At 41.4% G+C, this 21537-nt stretch overlaps 1 protein-coding gene across 2 annotated transcripts in view; it reads right to left on the bottom strand.

The window, feature by feature from the left end:
* PAK3 (p21 (RAC1) activated kinase 3) overlaps window positions 1-21537 on the bottom strand; it is a 32575-nt gene that overhangs the window by 4973 nt on the left and 6065 nt on the right. Inside the window, exons 3-12 of one of the 2 annotated variants that reach the window (XM_083372332.1) lie at window positions 21141-21181; window positions 19301-19454; window positions 18645-18682; window positions 16555-16686; window positions 15574-15736; window positions 12045-12108; window positions 6155-6203; window positions 3889-4001; window positions 3021-3138; window positions 2322-2421 (exon numbers count right to left, since the gene is read on the bottom strand). In XM_083372332.1, coding sequence (XP_083228458.1) covers window positions 2322-2421; window positions 3021-3138; window positions 3889-4001; window positions 6155-6203; window positions 12045-12108; window positions 15574-15736; window positions 16555-16686; window positions 18645-18682; window positions 19301-19454; window positions 21141-21181 — 972 coding nt within the window. The remainder of the gene's footprint in view (window positions 1-2321; window positions 2422-3020; window positions 3139-3888; window positions 4002-6154; window positions 6204-12044; window positions 12109-15573; window positions 15737-16554; window positions 16687-18644; window positions 18683-19300; window positions 19455-21140; window positions 21182-21537) is intronic. The other variant, XM_083372331.1, reaches the window with a different exon arrangement.

Below are 21537 nucleotides of genomic sequence, written 5' to 3'. Positions count from 1 at the left end.
CCCGAAGTCTTTGATTTGATGGTTTCTTACCTGTTTAATTCCTTTAAGCACGGCGGTAATACATTTAGTAAAATAAATAGGTACCCTTTGGGCACCAATTCCTATTGATACAGATACACTCGTGTGTGTATCATTTTACATATTGCCTGGCTTTTAAAAATGGAACTGAACTGCACCCTTTGCTGTCTTAAATTTCTTGGACTGATTCCAATATTCCCTTCACTTTTTAACAACTGTTCATTTCCACCATGTTTAGCCGTCCATTAAGCCTGGGAAATTGGTGCTACCAGTGCCTTAATTAATTCTTTTATAGCTATATGATCTGCTATTGCCATCGATTTCAGGGAGGGATAAAACAGTGCAAAGTAATGATTTAACTAAATAAGAGAGACAACAGCAAACATCAAGCAATATTAAATCAAGCTAGTCAAGGAAATCCCAGTGCTTGAGCGAATCATCAGGGTCTTTCAAATCTATGGTAATAATATCCAGATGGCTGAAAGCAGGAAAGTCCATCCCATAATTCAGACCGTCAGGCTGTAATGGGCAGAAGAAATAGGAAAAAAGAGGACATGAAAAAGAGCCACAACCAAGATGATGGTCAGAAGAAAGGAATCAGAGTCCAGAGCTGAAATGTAATTTGAAAAAGCACCTTAGACGTGATCTTCCCTAGTTATTTGGAAGATAAAGGGAGTTTCAGGCACAAGCAACAAAACAGCTGTCAGGACCTACCCCAAACCACGTCTTAGGAAGACAAAACTCTTGGAGCCAAATCTTAGTCCAAAAGGAATCTTTACTATGACATGCTTGGTTGTAGGAATACAAGACAGGACTTAATATTGTTCTACAAACTAAACCATTATAAAGAGTTCCCGGTTCAACCCCCCCTTAACCCCATTTGGTCAGTCCCCCATCATTTACCTCGTATCATCCCTCTCGTGGGAAAAAGGAACTTAGGACCTTTTATGTTTATTGCTCTCTTCCGTGACACAAGCCAGATGCTCCTACCCTAACCCCCCCTTTTTTCCCCCAGTTCAAAAGGCTTCTCTTTTCCTTTGAAATGCCTAATACAGGCTCAATACACATTCGTTCCCTCCTCCTCGGGAGATGGCAGAATCCATGGAATAATGTTTTAAACATACATTTATGAATATGATATAAATGGATTCTGACAACAGCTCTGAGAATGGGTCAGATAGACTTCTTCATTGTTGATCACCAGTTTACAAGAATCTTGCCAGACTCTGAATTCCTGTGGGGATGGTAGATACAGACCTCAATGTTTCCTCCACTGAACTGACTCTAAGCTTCTTTCAGCCTCCTCTCCTGGGGCCTCCTCTACTTCAGTCAGTGGTTCCACCACAGGGAAGGGAGGGAGGAAGCATGTTCAAACTTGTCAGACTGACCTCAGCCCTTCAAGGCAGACCAGACCAGGAAACCCAAGTTACGAACACCAATACTAGGTTTATTGTACAATTACAATAAAAGAGCCTTTCAAGCCTGAATGTGATTTCACCCTCCCTCTCTTGATCTTCACGAGAACCAATGAGGGTGTCAGCTGCCACCTTATGCTTCCTTGTGCTTTGCTGCTATGCAGTGACAGACTGCCGTGAACTGTGGGCAGGGGAATGAAAGGGGGAATGCTTGGGGAAACGAAAGTAAGTGCTGTATCACCCTGAGATGCTGCCTCAAGGTCGCCCAGCTGGAAGAAGGAGGAGGAGACTGCATACCAAATTGCACTTAGACTGGCAGTTATGAAAACATCTTGCATGAAGCTGATTGGTTACATTGGGGTGGGCAATGAGAGAGAGTTAAGGGAGGGAAAAGTAGAACTTAGGAATTTTGGCATGAGATTCTCAGTTCTGGCTTTGCAATACTGCAATACATCTGATCTCTATTAAACTATATTTTTCTCAAAAAATGGAGCCAAGGATCATTTCTACTTAAAGGTTTAGGTTGTGGCAGGTCCAACAGAGTGTCCTGTCTGAGTCACTTTCTCAGGTTACTGCTCTGCCCCCGATTTCTTTTCTCTGACCATTAAGTTGATTGTGGCTCTTCCTCTCATTCCTCAAGTTTAGTCCTTCTGCCCGTTACACAGATTCATGAAACACACAGTGGTAGGCAATCTCCTAAGTCCTTGAAGATAATCCTATAAAGATGATGAGATAAAATCCAACTAAATCTGTCTTTCATGCTGCAACTTAACCGTAGAAGAAAAGATTATTTTCGGAGGGAGATTTCTACCATCTTCTTCTCTGGGAGAATGCATTGGCTGTCAAGGCAGGACAGAGAGACAGCACAATAGCAGAGAGGGTACCTACTGAGTTTCACAGATCCGTCCATCCCGAGAAGTATGTTGTCACTCTTGATGTCTCTATGGATCACTTGGTTTGAATGCAAGAAGTCCAAGGCTTGCAGGCACTAACAACAGCAACAGTAACACAAGAACGTCTTTTAAAGAGGGAAGAGCAGAAGTAAAGAACAACGTTCTGACTTCACAGCAGAAGCAGGAGACAGTACTACTTTCAAAATAATGGCAAATTGTGGATCGCAAGGGGGAGCGAACAGTTCTGCTTAAGAATATATTTCAACTTTGTCCTAGGATCATGAACTTTCCTTTTCCTATCAGATGGAAAGTTACTTTCAAAGTTCTGCTCCACCACCACACAATTCTTCAGTTTTATCCAATCATACATCCAAGCAGTTGCTAGGAGTCAACACGGACTTGAAGGCATAAATAAGAGAGAGAAAGCCGTGTATTCCTTAATCATATGGTTTCCTTGCCCTAAACTAGTTTTAATCAGCACCTGGTTTGGAGACAATCACATATCAAAAATAGTGCGACTGTGAGAAACTGACCAGGTTAATTGCAGTGCCTTGAAAGTGACACCACACTGGAATAGAAACAGGTTCAGTAGAATCTTAATTTAATAAGTCAAGGAATTATTGTTTTAAAAGGGAAGATTTACTTCATCGTAAAGATATCCACTATTCTATTTTCTCAGCACAGTATCTCTTACCTCCCTGCAGACAGCTGCAATTTGTCCTTCATCCATGCACGTTTCTGTAACCACATCCGTCAAGGAACCCCCAGCCAAGTACTCCATTACGACCCAGAGTTCATCTCCAACAAGGTAACTGAAATTTTAAAAAAAATAATAGGATGCATTCACACGGTTAAAGTTCAAGACTTTTGCAGCAAGCCATCCTGGATTAAAACATTTCAAAATAAAATCTCTTGAAAGAGATTTATTTTATTTTTTTTAATCCCATTTATATCCCGCCCTTCTCTGAAGACTCAGGGCGGCTTACAATCTAAGCACAAATCAATGTGCTTAGCAGTAGCCTTCATTCTATGTATATGCCTGCTTATTAGGGCTTTCGCCCCCCCCCCCAAGCGGCATTATTACAAAGTCAGCTTATTGCCCCCAACAATCTGGGTCCTCATTTTACCTACCTCAGAAGGATGGAAGGCTGAGTCAACCTTGAGCCTGGTGGGACTCGAACCTGCACTAATTGCAGGCAGCTGGTGTTACTTAAGGAGGCATTAGCCCACTGCTCCACCAAGGCTCTTTTTGCAATGTTATTGTATGGATAAAGGCACTTTCCAGAATAGGTAACAAGCATCTTACTGAAAGCCAGTGTAAACTTTCCAACAATAAACTTTTGAAGGAATCTGGCAGGTATTTTTTTCCTGATTAATACATTTTAGGAAAAGGTGCAAGTTTTCAGCTTATGAAAGTTTATGTCTTTTCCCAGAACATGTTAAAATTTCCTTGTAATGTTTGCCACCCCAGACCAACACCACCATCCTCCTACAATGTTTGTAACAATAAAAGAAGCCAGGGAAAAGGTCAGGAAGAAAAAGCAACACTTGGGGTTACTCACCTATCTAAATAGTTCACAATGTTGGAATTCTTATTTTCCCTCATGACCAGAATTTCATTGATTATTAATTCCTTTTTGGGTTGTTGCTGGAGATTCATCTGCTTTATTGCCACCTGGAATGACATCAACCCCAAAACAGGAGGGAGGGGGGGAGAAAAATCATGCAATAATTGCATTAATGAACACTCGAAAGCGATAGCTGCGAAGATCACTGATGTTGTTTCGGCCATTATTGCTTCTTAGCTTGTCTACAAACTCAGGCAGGAAGGGAGAGGAGTGGAATGTGGATTGTAGGTGCCAAACAGCTGGGCCGTGAGAATCAAGATTACTCAGAGATTGTTTACAAGAACTGAAAACTTTCTCTCGTAACAACTGTCTGAAGCTTAATTGGACAATGGGACCTGCGCTATTAGGGGAGAGGAGTTTCTATACTTTTAATATACTGATTTTGGTGCCAATTAGTCAGAGCTGGTTTTCCTTTCATCTATGCCAGAGTGGTGTACTCAATAAAGTTTTGCATTGGAGAGTGGATCATCTCAGCTGTGCTTACTGTGTTGGGTTTGTCAGTCGGAACCAGGACATTTAAGTTTATATTTAAACCACTTTGCATACAATATCTGATTGTTAAGCAACTAGGGTCTGCTCTCTCTTCTTCTCCGTTTTCTAGGCAGCATCTCTTACTCACTTTCCCCAAAATCATTCTCATGTTCCATCACGGGTATTGAAGATGTTATAATTCTCACATGCAGAAGTTGATCATTATAAACTATATCCTAACACCCTTTCTTTTCAACCTGGGTCATTCAGACCCACATCATAATTGTGAGAAAAGCATGAATACAGGTAGTCCTCGACTTATAGTGGTTTGTTTAGTGACCATTCAAAGCTACAATGGCACTGAAAAAAATGAATTATGACTGTTTTTCAGAGTTACAATGTTTACAGAAAACCTATGTGATCAAAATTCAAGTGCTTGGCAACTGGTTCATATTTATGACCGTTGCCATGTCTCGGGGTCATGTGGATCCCTTTTTGTGACCTTCTGACAAGCAAAGTCAATGGGGAAACCAGACTCACTTAACAACTGGGTAACCTATTAACTGCAGTGATTCACTTAATAACTGAGGCAAGAAAGGTCATAAAATGGGGCAAAAGTCACTTAACAAATGTCTCATTTAACAAAAATGTAGGGCTCAATCATATGTTGAGGACTATCTGTATTGAGATGATGCAAAAGGTGTCAGGGTGTGGAAGGCCTGGGTGTGGTGGTCCTAAGGTAAGACGTTCTCCAAAACTAAGACCTAGTGCCTCTTTTGGAGGCAAAAAAAATATAAGACCCGGTCTTAATTTCAGGGAAACACAGTATAACTACTAGAATGAGTTCTACAAATGTTGCTGGAACTTGGCTCTGGGGCACCTATATCACGTAGTACATAATATTTTATTCTCTTCTCTTTCTAGATCTTCTTCTCCCGTGACTTTTTCATGAAAGGAAATGCTGTTTTTTTTTAAAAAAATGATTGTACTAAATAAAGCATGATCTGCTTTTCCATCACTGAAGTTGCCAATTCCTACTCTGAATTGGCGTGGATAAATTTTAACAATCTATCAGGTGTTTAGATATTTGTGTAGATTGTCACCTAAGGGAGGGAGGGAAGATAGAGAAAAGGAGGGAAGGGAGAGAGGAAGGGAGAAAGAAAGGGTGGGAAGATAGGGGGAAGGAAGGAAGGAAGGAAGGAAGGAAGGAAGGAAGGAAGGAAGGAAGGAAGGGAGGGAGGGAGGGAGGGAGGGAGAGAGGAAGGGAGAGAGGAAGGGAGAAAGAAAGGGTGGGAAGATAGGGAGAAGGGAGGGAGGGAGGGAGGGGAGGAAGGAAGGAAGGAAGGAAGGAAGGAAGGAAGGAAGGATGGAAGGAAGGAAGGAAGGAAGGAAGGAAGGAAGGAAGGAAGGAAGGAAGGAAGGAAGGAAGGCAAGCTAAGCTTTGTTGTGTGTCCTGAAGTCTTCAGTTCACCTAGGACTACTACTGCTAAGCTTGTAAGCCGCCCTGAGTCTTCAGAGAAGGGCGGGATATAAATGTAATAAAAATAAATAAAAAATAAAATAGGACACAAGCAGAAAATGTATATGCACACCATGAACTGCATCATCAGGTTAGTGGTCCAAACAACGAGAATCTTGGGCTGAGCAGATTTCCACTTAGAATGCTCAGTGCTCAGTCCTCAATGTTTCAAAGGAAAATAACCCCGAAACAAAACAGCATCACACTCACCTCCTGCCCTGTAGCAATGTCTATTGCTGTATAAACAGTACCCGAAGCCCTAAGGAAAAATAACAACAGTTGAGATGTCAGACATCAGCCAGAGGATGAGAAGAAGAATAACTTAATTGAGCATAATAACATGAGAAAGATCAACAGGCTGCCCAGCTTAACATGATTATGAGGATCACGTCTATCCTAGCATCTCTACATTGAATGGGGATGCTTGGAAGAACCTGCATCCTCTTTCCATGGGGTCCTTGATGCTCTCTGGGTGTGGTGGTTTTCCTGCACATGTTTCATTACCAACTAGGTAATGTCTTTAGCGCTAGAAGCTCCAAATTCTCTTTCCTTCGGCCTATTCTCTCCTAGCCAAACTCTTACAGCCTCCAAGCCTCAAGATAGGACAGTGTTTCCCCACCTTTTTCTGGCTGGAGAATTCTGGGAGTTGACGTTCACACACCTTAAGGTTGCCACAGTTGAGAAACACTGGGATAGGATGTTAACCACATCTTCTCTACAAGCTGGGGTGGCTGGGTAAGGTTGGGAATCATCAGCATACTGACAATATTGTCAGATGAGCTTCCCCAGAGCTTTCATGGAGCTGTTGAGCGCAGGAGAGAGAAACGGCCCTGTGGCATCCCACCTGTCAGAAGCTCTCAGGATGACCTCTCATCTCCACAGACTCAAAGCATCCGGCGAGGAAGGAGTGGTGTCAACGCTGCTAACATCGGATGTTCTTTCTTTGACAATATATGAAAATGCAGCCATTTCCTCCTTAACTTGTGTGTTACTTTTAGAGTTAGAATTAGATTATAGTGGGGGGGGGAGGAGGAAGAATGTATATGGGAATTAGTTAGACATAACAACATCGTAGCAGAGTGTTTTTTCAAGCTTGTTTGAAATAAGAGATGATGTATGGCGATAGATAATACCTACAGCATTACTGATATAACAAATGTTAAATACTTGAAAAAATGTTTATATTTCATTGGTTAGTTTGTGGTATATTAAAGGAACTGTGAAAAATAAAATAAATAAAAAAGTGGGGAAAAAAGAAATGGCGGATTGGAGAACTGGAGGGAAGGTCTGCATTTCAAACTAATTGGAGAATGTGATTTATGACTGTTAATTAGAGGAGGGAATTGTGCTTTGATACTATGTGTTTAGGGGAGAAGAATTCAGATTTTGGCTTCCACCATGTACGAGCCGATGCCATGAAACTTGAATAAAGATTCATTAAGGTAAACAATGCCTCAAAGTTCTTTGAAGAGTTTTATCTGTCGGAACCATGACAAGTGGACCTTTTGCCAACAACGCTATAGATGGTCGAGTAAGATAACATGGTTTGGGGTATCAAAGACTTCCAGGAAGCTGCTTCAGGACAAGCACAGGCATTACCCATCCAGGTCCCAAGAAAGGTCACATACGAAAGAATCAACAGGATCTTTCTGGCCCTGAATGCTGACTGGAAATGGAAATACTTAGAAGGATACGCAATGAGGGAATAAGCCTGTATGATCTTTGAAATAAAAAATAAATAAATTTCAACACCAATTACATTTCAGGAAAGCGAGGATATTTTGGGGGAGGGGGGGTCAGGCCTATGCAATCACATGGCCCTCAAGCTAAAAAACTGAGTAAGTTGCATACAAACGGGTGAAATAATAATTGGTTGAAATCATAGTTTCTTGTCTCTGTGTATATGATTATATATAATTATGTACATATGGAGACAAACACAAATACATATCTATACATGCACAAACACATATGCATACATGCGTACACACAGGCAGTCCTCATTTTACAAGGAACCACAACTGGGACCAGGATTCCCACTGCTAAGAAAGGAGGTTGTTTTGCCCTGGCCATTACGTGACTCACTATAGTTATTAATGAATCGCATGGCCCAGGTGGCGCAGCAATTAGAATGCAGCATTGCAGGCTAACTCTACCCACTGCCAGGAGTTTGATCCTCACCAGCTCAAGGTTGATTCAGTTTTCCATCCTTCCAAGGTCAGTAAAATGAGGACCCAGATTGTTGGGGGCCAGATGTTGACTCTGTAAGCCGCTTAGAGAGGGCTGTAAAGCACTGTGAAGCAGTATATAAGTCTAAGGGCTAAGTGCTATCGCTATTGTTAAGCAAATGCAGCTTTCCTCATTGACTTTCCTTGCCAGAAGCCAGCCGGCAAGGTTGCAAGCAGGAATCACATGACTCTGGGATAATGCAACCATGCAGCATAAACATGGCGGTTGCTAAACACCCAAATTTTGACCATGTGACCGTGGGGATGCTGTGATGGTCATAAGGGCAAGAACTTGGTTGCAAGTACATTTTTTCAGTGCCTCTGTAACTTTGAATAGTCGCTAAATGAAAGTTTGTAAGCTCACTTACAAACACTCCCATATAACACACAGAGTATAGTCCTCAAGTTACAAACATTTGTTTAGCGATCATTTAAAGTACACACACACACAGAGAGAGAGAGAGAGAGAGTCAATTGAATACTGGCAGAGAATGTATCCTATATACCGTATATGTAAAGAACTCCCTACTACAATAGAGTAATAGACATTACATTTTCTCTCTCGGGATTTTAGTATCTAATGTCTATGGGCCTCACAGTTTAAAGATTGATATTATATTGTAGTTAGGCCATGCTGAATTTTGCTTGTGTGCAACTGACAGACTGGAATGGCAAATGTGATTTCAATGTAGACTTTGTTATTTATGATTTTATTTTAGAATTTTTAATGTTTTCAACTTGCTCTGGTCTTTGACTGTAATAAAAGCACTGACTTGACTACAGTAATACGTTACACACCTTACAAATAAACAAAACACAAATAAAATAAACAAAACACAATGAGAGAAAGAAACAGACATTAAGAAAGATACAAAAATAAGAACTTTTTTAACACCATACAACATATACAGTATATCAGATGACGCCAATGTAATACATGAGGGTCCATATGTGTGTTATTGCCTTGATTGTTTTTTTTCTTGCTTAATTAAAGAAATAAAGCCTCTGAGATGAAGCCCATTGCAGGTTTCACCCATCAACAGGGAGAGGGAAAACAGATGGTGCATATATAAATTTCTAGCCTTCTGATTTGTATTATTTGTTTTAACAAATCCCACTGAGGGGTAATTTCAGATTAGAGTTCTGCTCCAGTATTTATTTAAAGAACCGTATGCTGCTTCAGAAAGCTTTTTGCAAGAAAATTCTGTGAGATCCATGAGCAATCCTAACCCCAGGTGAAAGAAATCTTTCTCTTTCAGCTGATTTATTCTGTAGAACTAAAAGTACAATAATATCAGTAGCGACTGCTAGATACCTGCTTTGCTCAACCCCAACACAACCCCAGCAGAACCGGAATTATTGAGGGCAATTAAGCCGATGGGTCTCTCTGTTCACAGAGATGAACAGGTGATAGATAATTTCCATTGCATTTTAATCATTCTGTTCTCAACTTGGTCTTTTGATCCAATGCAATGTTTTCACTGGTAGGGAATGTATCATTTTAATATAAATGCAAATGGAAATGAGATTTTGGGTGACTAATAGGGGTGTTTAATCCAATTTGTTTACATAAAAAAAATTAATTCAGTGTATTCAAGGCTGTCAGGGCAGAACCGTGGCTCCTGAGCTTAGAGGAGTCTGATTTGTATATTTTATTTAGAAAAGCCTGTTTACATCCAGGCTGAGCCTCTTGGGGTGGGGGGACTAGAAAAAAGACATTTACAGGCAAAGTAAATGCCTTTCCCAGTCAGAATTTATTACAACATAGTCCTTGGGAAAAGCTACGGCGAGAACTGCTCTGTGCATGTTTTCAAGGGCACACAAGCTAAACACATTTATATTTCTATCCCATAAAGAAGGCGACATCCTGCAGACACATTCTAGTATCAATGGTAGTGTAGCTCTCCAGGCCAAAGGTAAGAAAAGACAAGTAGTTAGCACAATACTTTCTTTCATGCAGCATGTTCCACACAGGGTGGCGTGAGGGTGTCAAAATCTGGAAAATGGCGGACAAGGAAGTGATGGTTCAGATTCCCAGGGCACGGAATGGGACAATTCGCCACAGCCAATTCTCTGTAGCCCACCCCTTGCCATGGCCAACTTGCCTTCGACAACGCCCGGTGGTCAACTCGCAATAGGATAATTTATCATGGACAATTCCATGTGGGATACCCACCACTGTTTTTCTTCGACATTATTACCATTTTTGTCCATGTCAAAGAAACACGTGGTGGATTATATTTATCGCGTTGAATTATCGCACATGGAATTGTCTGAGGCGAGTTGTCCCGGGGCCAAATGGCCGCAGTGAGTTGGCCACAGCAAGATGTCCACAGAAAATTATCCTACACCTCCCAGGACATGGGGGACTTGGACCTCAGCACAACACCCATCATTTTGCTGATCTTCCACTTCAGATGCATCTCCTCTAGGATGCATTACAAAAAAAAAACTTTGCACAACTGGAAATTTTTATAATGCGTCAATATAATCTGGAATGCAGATAGTCTTCGACTTATGAGCACAGTCAAGCCCAAAATTTCTGTTGCTAAGGGAGACAGTTGTTAAGTGATATTTGCCCCTATTCTAATTCCTTGCCACAATTGTGAAGTGAATCATTGCAGCTAGTAACATGATTACATACTGTTGTGATTCCATGCCAGCCTGTGATCCCGGCAGCTGAGTCCGAGGAATCAGAGGAGGAGAAGGAGGGGCCTGGGGAGCCATCAGAGTTGGAGGAAGGCTCTGATGAGTTACCAGATTTACAAAGTGAGGAAGAACCTGGCCCCTCCACTTGTGGTCAAGCTGAAAACCAGTTGGGCAGGGAGGCTGAGTCAGACTCAGAGGAAGCATAGCTGGAAGACCTCAGAGACGCACGTAAACATAGACAGGTCACATGAGTAAATCAGAGGGAGACAATGGGGTGACTCCAGGGGAGGAGGAGAAAGCAGTGAGAAGCCATGCCTTGGGGGCTGCGTAACAAAAAGGGAATGTGTGGGCAGGGCTGGTTGCTGGAGGCAACCATTTGCAAAGAACGTCTGTGTCGAGAGATGATGGTCTGTTTATTTTACCAGTGAGTTATTTCCTGTTTTAGCTCGTGCTCCATTTTGTTTGTGGACAAGGTCTGTAACTCAAATAAAAAAGGGTTTATTTTTCCAGTCTACTGTTAAAAGAGGGGCTGCCTTGTGAAGTAACAAGGACGTATGTAGGCTGGGACAGAACACATACTTACAACCATTTGTTTAGTGACCGAGGTTACAACAGCACTGAAAAAAGTGACTTATGACCGTTTTTCACACTGCAGCATCCCCACAGTCACAAGATCAAAATTCAGATGCTTGGCAACTGACTCATAGTTATGACGGTCGCAGTGCCATGATCATCACCACATGGTCATCTTTTGTGACCTGCTGACAAGCAAAGTCAGTGGGGAAGCCAGATTCACTTAACAACCGTGTTACTAACTTAACAACTGCAGTGATTCACTTAACAGCTGTGACAAGAAAGGTCATAAAATGGAACAAAACAACGGTCTTAATGAGCAACAGAAATTCTGGGGTCCATTATCATCATAAATTGAGGTTCACCTGTATACCAGGGGTATATTCTCTTAATAATGATCTCATTAATATTATGAAATATCCTTTTAAAATATTTCCCGATTTTGTAAACCCATTTGGAAGAGGGTTTAAATCTATTCTTGTCATACTAAATCCTTAGTAGTAATTTGGTTGTGGGGCCATGCTACTATTTTGGTGTTCCATAAAGCCTTCAGCTTATAAACAGTACATCTTTATACCAGGTAATATATGATGATCCATGTTGAAGAAGATTTGATGATAAAAAGCAAATAGGAAGAAAGGAATACTAACCCTTGGCCAATTTTTTCAAACCGGGTGTATTTCTTCTTCGGGTCTCCAACACTCACAATACTTCCTAAAATAAATAAGAAAAATAGACCTTGGTTAAAACATACATTTAAAAGCCTAGACAAAAGATGGTACGCAATTCCCAAATAATTTTTTGGGGAAAAAGAAAAGTTGGCTATTGTCAGAAATTCTTAGTCTGGAGAACAGTAAGAATTAAATATTAAGGTGAGATTCAGTAAGCAATAGAAAACAGATCAGTTGTAACAAAACTTCCAAAACAAAGGAAAAGGCTACAGTGTCACCCAATAGACTAAAAAGGCAAAATATTTATTTGGGTGGCACCTTTCAAATTTTTGAAAAGAAAAATTAGGATCACACAATGCTTCAGTTTCAAAATCTGCACTTTTGGAATCCAATCTGAAGATCTGTAAAGTCTTAGATAAACAGCAATTCCCATAAGCTTGGTTTAAAAAAAAAACAAAAAAACCTGCATTGTGTAATTGATAAGTCATTCTTTCTTCTCTGGCTGATGGATTAATACAACAAAGATATCTTACATGAAGCACAAATCAAACTTGCTATTCCAAATTTTTTCTACACTGAGTATTTTTCCCATCAGTCTAGAATGTAAACCACGTCAGAAGTGATCCATAATTTGCTTCTCCCTAAATTTCCAAGGGCCCACTGCTTCTCCTTCAAATAAAAAACAAAACAAAACAATAGACATTCAATCTCGTGAATTCACAAAATCTCTTGAAATTTCCACACTCCTACAAGATCTGGCAAGCTGAAACCTATCATTACATTTCCCATTTTTGCTTGAGAGCTTCTGTCAGCTTTGGCGATGGGAACTATTGCAGTATTTTTGCAAAATAGCTTGTGAAGTACTGAAGAATCAATAGTCAGAAGGGCTATAAACCCTGTGCCATCTGGATAATTGCACGTCCAATGCAGATACCATGTGCAGCAGTGGTTGGGACAGATAATGCAATTCAACAAGGTAAAATTTGTTAAACTTGTTTGGTTCATCTATTTTTCCTTCTATAAGCACACAGATATGTACACACAAACACACACACACACACACACACACACACACACAGAGAGAGAGAGAGAGAGAGAGAGAGAGAGAGAGAGAGAGAGAGAGAGAGAGAGAGAGAGAGAGAGAGATACACCAGGTACGAATATATCAATATTTCAATATCAAAATTTCAACAGCAAGTAATTTAGTTGAAGAGAAGAGCAAAAAATTTATTGTAATCTGCATACCTCTGAGTATCATTTTCCTTCATCCCTTCTAATCACAGAATATCCTTCTTCCCACCCCGCTTTTTATATCCAGTACTCTAAGGTATTAAACAATAACCCAATTATCTTAAATTAGATAAGCATCAGTGTATTAAAATAACACAATGTATCAAGATTTATACTAACATAATAAAAGTGGGGAGAGGTGTAAGATGGGTCCCTTTTTGTTTTACAGGTTATTACCAGCCATGATCATTTATTCGTCATTATCTGACATCGCTGATTTCAGAAAAGAATTAACAATGGTTTTGAAGACAAATAGAGTCCCATAATATCTTTATAAAAATGGGTGGAAGAAAACAATGGAGATATCAGAAAATGTGGCTAACAAAGGAAGGAGATATTGCCTAGATATATTTTTGAAAAAATCTTAATTCATCCTTAATTCTTTTCCTAATTAGCCAGAGAAATATGTGTAAGTTATCCAGGCTTCAAAAGCATGACAGAAATTTCAAGCAGGTTTTCCATCTCTGTTTCAAAGTTGGCTCAAAGGAAAACCTCTGAGCATGGTAATCAAGTGCCTATTACATTATTAAAGAAAGAGAAATGAAAGTCAACAATAATCAAACAAGCAAAATGAGTTTAAAGATTCAGGGCAGGGAATCAGATCAAACTGGGCTTCATTAATAATGCTGCTCAGCCATAAATGTTTTGTTTCACAATATTGCAGCAAAGTATCTGGCATATGGGTTGTTCTTATTGGCTTTAGTTTTCTATTTATGTTATATACTACAGAGTGGGCAGGAATAGATAGAGAGGAAGGGAGGGAGGGAGGGAGGGAGGGAGGGAGGGAGGGAGGGAGGAAGGAAGGAAGGAAGGAAGGAAGGAAGGAAGGAAGGAAGGAAGGAAGGAAGGAAGGAAGGAAGGAAGGAAAGAAGGAAGGAAAGGCTTTTTTTAAAAAAGAAGCAAAAATAATAGAATTCAAAACCCTAATGGTTCATACATATTTTGTGCAGTGATATGAAGCAGACAGTGGTCTGGCGAGGCTTAGTTTTATAATCCTCTATGGAGTCATCCAGGTCAGAGGTCCCCAACCTTTTGGGCACCAGGGACTGGTCCCGTGGAGAAAGATTTTCTGTGGACCAGAGGGTGAGTGGTTTTGTGTGCTGCCTGCATCCCATGGATGGGGCTTTGCTTCTTTGTGCAGACCAGTTGCTGGCATGCCACGGCCTGGTACCGGTCCACGGACCAGGGGTTGGGAACCCCTGATCCAGGTCATAGTTATCCCAAAGATGCTTTTCCATGCGGCAACTGGACTTTCTTGTTTTTCTTTGAAGATGTTTCGCTTCTTGGATGAGAAGCTAAACGTCTTCAACGAAAAACAAGAAAATCCAGTTGCCTCATGGAAAAGCACCTTTGAGATAACTAGTTTTATAATCATTTTACTCTGTTGGTTGTTACCGGCTCTAGTGGGTGGTGCTCATTTCTGTTTCAAGGCCATGGAGCCAATGCTGTGCAAAGACGTTTCCGCAGTCATGTGGCCAGCATGATGTCACAGAGTGCGGTTACCTTCCCAGCGAAGTGGTACCTATTGATCTACTCGCATTTACATACTTTTGAACTGCTAAGCTGGCAGAAGATGGACTGAGGACGGGAGCTGACCCCATCATGTGGCGCTCGGGTCTCAAACCTACAGCATTTTAACCGCTGAGCCACTGTGCCAGCCTTGGTGGAGCAGTGGGCTAATGCCTCCTTAAGTAACACCAGCTGCCTGCAATTAGTGCAGGTTCGCGTCCCACCAGGCTCAAGGTTGACTCAGCCTTCCATCCTTCCGAGGTAGGTAAAATGAGGACCCAGATTGTTGGGGGCAATTAAGCTGACTTTGTAATAATGCCGCTTGGGGGGGTGTGTGAAAGCCCTAATAAGCAGGCATATACATAGAATGAAGGCTTCTGCTAAGCTTGTAAGCCGCCCTGAGTCTTCGGAGAAGGGCGGGATATAAATGGAATTAAAATTAAAAAAAATAAAAAAATAAAAAAATAAAAAGTAAGCCTGATCCTTATTATGTTATGTGAGAAATGCAGCTGTTACATCCTAGCCTAGCCTCGTGTAGTTTACCACCTTAATGACAATCTAACTTGTCCCTGTCATCAGAAAACCTTAACAGTACTCATGACTGCTTTTCTCAAGGTTTCGTTCTTTCTGTCACTTCCCTAACTCCACTATGTGATTGTGTCAACAAACAAGACTGCAACAAGAGGGGGTGGGGGGAAGAAATGCTCACTTAATTTCTCTAGAATCTCTTCATCAGTCATCTTGGATTTCTTCCGTTGCCGATCTGTGTTTCTGTACAAAGTGCTCGAGTTGGAATTTTCAGGCTGGGGGACGGTGGACTCTTTCACTGAGGCTGGTGAAGCCACAGGCTCTATCACTGAACGAGTGTAAATCTGAAACAAAGAGCGGAGATTGGTGGACCTCCCCCAAACAAATCCTGGGTGACTTGTCTTCCAGACGATGCCCTTCCACAAATACTCCATTCCTTTTCAAACATTTAATTGATCCTTTGGGCGAGCAGGGAATGGATTTCAAAACTTCCCAGAGGCCTTTCCATTTATGACCAAATGCCAGAGGAAGAAGCCCTCTCCCATCTTTTCATGCATTGACAAAATGTTGACATTGCCAAATCAAAGACTACAAAGTCTCGGGTCAACAGGTTAATTTCAGGGAATGGATACAAACCATTCTTTATCCAAAAAAATCTCTTTGAGATCGTCAATAAATTTGGGCTCTTTGCTATATTATGGGTTGTCTCCTCGGAACTGGGCCTTGTGAAAGGGAGAGAAATTCTGCATTTAGCTACCTCAAATCTGTTGTCTTGTATAAAGTAATCCTGGTTGGGCTTCAGATGCAAACTACTCATTTCATTGGAAGGCCCCGTGGGTGAAAGTGCTCGTTATCACCCTGTTGGGATGCTCTCTATTATTCCAATATATCTTTGTCTTTTTTATGCACAGAGGTCCTACTTTTACCGTCCCTTTTGTGTTGGTTCTCAGAAACATGCTTGATAATGAAATCTGTGCTACAAAGGTAACTCAAGCAAGCCAGGAACCTGGAGAACAACACACTATACCCTTCCCCTCGAGCTATATGCAGAAAGCAAAGGTTATGATTTAAAAAAAATAACTAAATTCTGTATCTGCTTTTTTCTTCCCAGTCTCCTTCAGCATTCAGCAGTCGGGCTTTGATGGCACCCAAAAGATCTTACTGATTTAGTGTGTTCTGGGCGTGGGGCGATCACAGGGGGTGGTTCATTGTCATCCTCTTCCTCTTCATCTTCTTCATCCTCTTCTTCAGAAACAGGGGGAGCCAATGGTGGCTCTGAAGCTGTTTTCGTGCTCTGAAGGTAAGAAATGCAGATAACAATGAAGCTCCAGCCCAGTTACAAGACTAAGCACCTAGCTCTTTAACGTCTCCTATCTTGATGTTTCCACCACCTTAATAGTACTAGTATTAGAATAACGGAGTTGGAAGATCATCTAGTACAAACCCCCACCACCACCCAATCACAAGACCCTACACCTGACAGATGGCAGTCCAATCTCCTCTTGAAATCTTCCAGGGAGGAAGCTCCCACAATTAACCAGTGGAACAACCTGCCTCCAGAAGCGGTGAATGCTCCAACACTGGAAGTTTTTAAGAAGAGACTGGACAGCCATTAGTCCGAAATGGTATAGGGTTTCCTGCCTGAGCAGGGGGTTGGACTAGATGACCTCCAAGGTCCCTTCCAACTTTTTATTTATTTTATTATTATTATTATTATTATTATTATTATTATTATTATTATTATTATTATTATTATTATTATTATTATTATTATTATTATTATTATTATTATTATTTCCCTAGCCAGAGTTCAAGTCCATGCATTTTCAAGTTACTATGGTTGAGAAGCCTGATATATTTTATAATGAACCCAGGACACCAACTGATTGTTACGTATCATGAGCAGCAAGACAGAAAAACCGGTACTTCTCTTACAAAGATTCACAAGAGCACCCTCGGCCCAAATCACCTGTCCTTCTCAGCCATAAAGTTATATAAAGCTTTCGACAACGGTGTGGCATAGAGTACAGATGGGTTTGTTTCAACGTGGAATTCTTTAAAGCCTGCGCTTACAACACTGTAAAGCTACAGCCTGTGGAAGTGTTGAGAAATGGGGATCCCAAATGATCAGATGTTCCTGCGGTGAAAGTTGATAGCTTGTGCAGATTGGCAGGGATGGGAGAGGTGCTTAGAGGTACGGCTTTACATTGCTTTCTGTATGATGTTTTGATTCAGAGTTTTCCTAATCTGAGCATTTCTAGATGGATAAACGATTTTCAAGAAGAGATTGGACAACCATGTGTCTTAGAAGCATGAGGTCTCCTGCTTAAGCAGGTCCCTTCCAATCCCGTGATTCTATATATTAGTCTATAGTGATGGCTAAGCTGGCTGGGGAATTCTGGGAGCAGAAGCCCATATACAGAACATAGAATAACAGGGTTGGAAGGGGTATTTAGAGGTCAAGCTCCTTACATGGAAGCAAGAATCACGCACATTTTAATCACAATTTGAACACAAGGATTAAAGTAAGATACCGAATCTTGGAAATTGTGGTCGAAACCATCAGCTCCACTTTATTACATCTTTACATATGGAGTTTTGTTCCTTTCTCAGCCACTCTCATGCTGGAACACCCGCGGTTTGGAGAATTGTACAGTATGTTGTACCTTCCAATTTATTTATTTTTAACACGGCCATGTTTGCAAAACCTTCCTGTCTATGGAAGCATTTGTGCTTTGTAGACGTGTCTATTTCACAGAAGCTTTGCAATATGCCTCTCTTATCTGCTGGCACAATATGGTCTTTCCTGTCTAGCTGGCAGAGCAAAATTAAGTCACCCAACATGACAAATATCCCCGATCAGCCGTTTAGCATTAAAAGGAGGACCACTTATAACACACAATGCAAAATTAGTGTGGACTGCGCTAAATATATTGGTGGATTCTCTTGCTAACATGCATTCTGCTCAGTTAAACAAACGTTTTCATGAAACGGATCGTTTTTACCCTGGTGTACAGCAAATTAAGCCAGAAATGGTATAGGGTTTCCTGCCTGAGCAGGGGGTTGGACTAGATGACCTCCAAGGTCCCTTCCAACTTCTTCTTCTTCTTCTTCTTCTTCTTCTTCTTCTTCTTCTTATTATTATTATTATTATTATTATTATTATTATTATTATTATTATTATTATTATTATTATTACAAAGGCAATTCTGGAACATAGAAATTCATTAGCAACCAAGAGCAGGTACTTACCGAGGGATGGGCTGCAATATAGCCATGGGCACTTTTATCTGCAACGGGTAAAAGAAAATCTGTGATGGTTTGGTAGATCATAAATGGTTTATTAGAAATGAAGAGGGAAGAGCATTTCATGTTTCAGGGTCTACTTAGACAGTGAAGGTTGATTCTGCCACAAAATGATGTAGCATGGAAAAGCTTTTGGTCAATGGACCAAGTTGCCAATTAAGCCTTCTTTCGCCACATTTTATTCCAGTGGCCATCCCACTTCTAATCTTCCTTGTTTCCATCAATATAGTACTATCTATCCAACCTTGGCAACTTTGAGAATTGTGGACTTCAACTCCCAGAATTCCCCAGCCAGCCATGCTGAGTGTTGAAGTCCACAGGACTTAAAGTAGCCAAGGTTGGACACCCTTTGTCTATCCTCTGAGCTATTCCAAACTTCCTTCTTCTCCATATTTGCTATTTTTAACTCAGTAAAAAAGACCACCTTTAAACTACGGTTGTTATCTGCCCTCATGTCATTGTTGACTCCTAGTGACTAGATAGATAAATGTTCTCCATGACAGCCTCTCCTCAATGGTCAAAGTTTTTGTCCCAATTTGGACATCCAGCTGCAGCCTTTTCTTCTCACTCGTGATGGCACGATCTCCATGACCTTTGCTTACCTCCTGATGTAAAACTCATATATTTCTGGTTGTTGACCGTCTCTTTGGAATCGTAGAATTTGAGAACATCCAGAACAGCTTGTGGGTTTTTCTTCTGTTCCAGTTTGGTAATGTTGGAAGTCTGTAATAGCCTGGCCCACTGCTCAGGAATGCCCTGCAAAAGCCCAATAAGACAGGTGAGGCCTCAGAGGATTCCACCCAGCTCAGGTTGATGTTCTGCTAAAACAGTTCCTTAAAAAGAATCCCAGGTTACCTGTAAGGCTGTAAGCCATTAAAGCTAGACAGTTTACAGCAGCCGCAATCCTTCTCTCATCCTCTCTTAAAACAAAGAGCTAATACCTGGATCCAATTTAAAACCCAAAAAACCCCCAAGAAATTTATGATTGCGGGCAAGGAAAAAAACAAAGCGCATGAAATTCATCCTGAAATCAATTCTTGCAGGAAAATGGAACTAATTCCCTGCAATTCCGGGTTGATATACTGTATGCCCTCTCTCATCTAATTTAGAAATAAACAAGGTGGACTTCAGGAACCTTACACTGGATATTTGATGCAGAGCTTTAAAAAAATGTGCTTTCCTCAAACAATAAGAGCAGATCCAATTGGGATAGGAGATACCTCCTGGCCGGAGGTGTAGGAGATACCTCCTGGGGTAGGAAACACCTCCGGGCTTGGGACTTTGGGGAACATATCCTAGAGGTGAAAGGGACAGCCCACATCTTACTTGTTTCATTGTACACCGCAGCTCAGGCTGTGCACACCAACATTAGAGGCTCCCCCATCTGAAATAGACTCTCATAGAATCATTTGGGCTGGAAGGGACCTCAGAGGTCTTCAGGTCCAACCTCCCGCTCAAAGCAGGAGGCCTTATACCAGGGATAGGCAACCTCGGCTCTTTTATGACTCATGGACTTCAACTACCAGAATTCCTGAGTCAGCATAGCTGACTCAGGAATTCTGGGAGTTGAAGTCCATGAGTCATAAAAGAGCCGAGGTTGCCTACCCCTGCCTGATACCATCCTGGGCATATGATTGTTCCACCTATTTTTGAAAACCTCCAGTGATGGAGCATTCACCACCCCAGGAGGCAAGCTGTTCCTCCTTCCGACGCGGCCTGAAGACCTACCTATTTGAGCAAGCCGGCCTGGCCTGATGGGGGATGTGCTGGGGTTTTTATTGGGGATTTTTATTACTCTACTGTTTTTAGCTCGGGCTCTTATTTAATTCTTTTTTTAATTTCTGTATTCTGTATTTTTTATGTGCCCTGTTTACCGCCCTGAGTCCTTCGGGAGAAGGGCGGTATACAAATATAATAAATGAAATGAAAATGAAATGATTAATTGTTCTCACTGTCAGGAAATTTCTCCTTACTTCTAGGTTGGGTCTCTCTTTGACAAGCTTCTTGTGGGGGGGGGTTTAAGAAATGCTTCAAAACATCCAGTATAATTTCCTGCCCTCTGGCGACATTTATTTACTTTTTGCTTTCTATGGCAGTGATGAAGACACCTGCAGCAGGTGGTTATAAGTGCCACCCTCACATTTATGCCACCGCCACCCACCCAGGTGTGTCCCGGCGGCCCTCAATGACATTTTGCAAGGCACGGCCCCATTCTCTAAACTGCCGCTTTAGGGTTTGATTTGTTGTTGTTGTTGTTGTTGTTGTTCTAAGAAGTTTTCAGCAAAAATGAGATGGGCTGATGGTGCTTGGCGGGAAGAGCGGTCCATGACGGGGAAAGTGAGGAGGAAGGCAAGCGACAGACTCTACTGCACACACATGAAGCCTGCGAACGCAGCACTAAAACATCTCAAAGAAGCCACTTAGTTTGGGCCCGTGACGCACCTCAGAGAGTTTCCCTGTATACATCTGTGAGCCACAGAGAGCTGGCTGCAATGGACGTAAATAAAGAAAGAAAAGAAAGTTAAAACAGAAGGTGGTGGGAGAAAAAAAAATCAGAAGGCGGGAAAGACAGAGAATCCAGCGGGTTCAATAGGTTTGCTATCTAACTGAGGGAACAGCAAACACAAGGGGTCGTTCACAAGTTGCTGCGGGAGGGAGAAGATTTTGAAGGGAGAAAAAAAAAATTAAACAGAGAAAAATCTCACAGCCCAAAGTCGGAGGCATCATTTCCTTGTTTGGAAAGAACAGTGGGGCAATAGCTAATTTTATTTTTGGTTTGAGGCTGACTAAAGAGTCATTCTACTTCAGGGGTGTCAAACTCAATTTCATTGAGGGCCGC

Source organism: Vipera ursinii, assembly GCF_947247035.1.
Source record: "Vipera ursinii genome assembly, chromosome: 12".
NCBI lineage: Eukaryota > Metazoa > Chordata > Lepidosauria > Squamata > Viperidae > Vipera > Vipera ursinii.
Note: the sequence above shows the minus strand (reverse complement) of the source record. Positions and strands in the feature narration are given on the sequence as shown.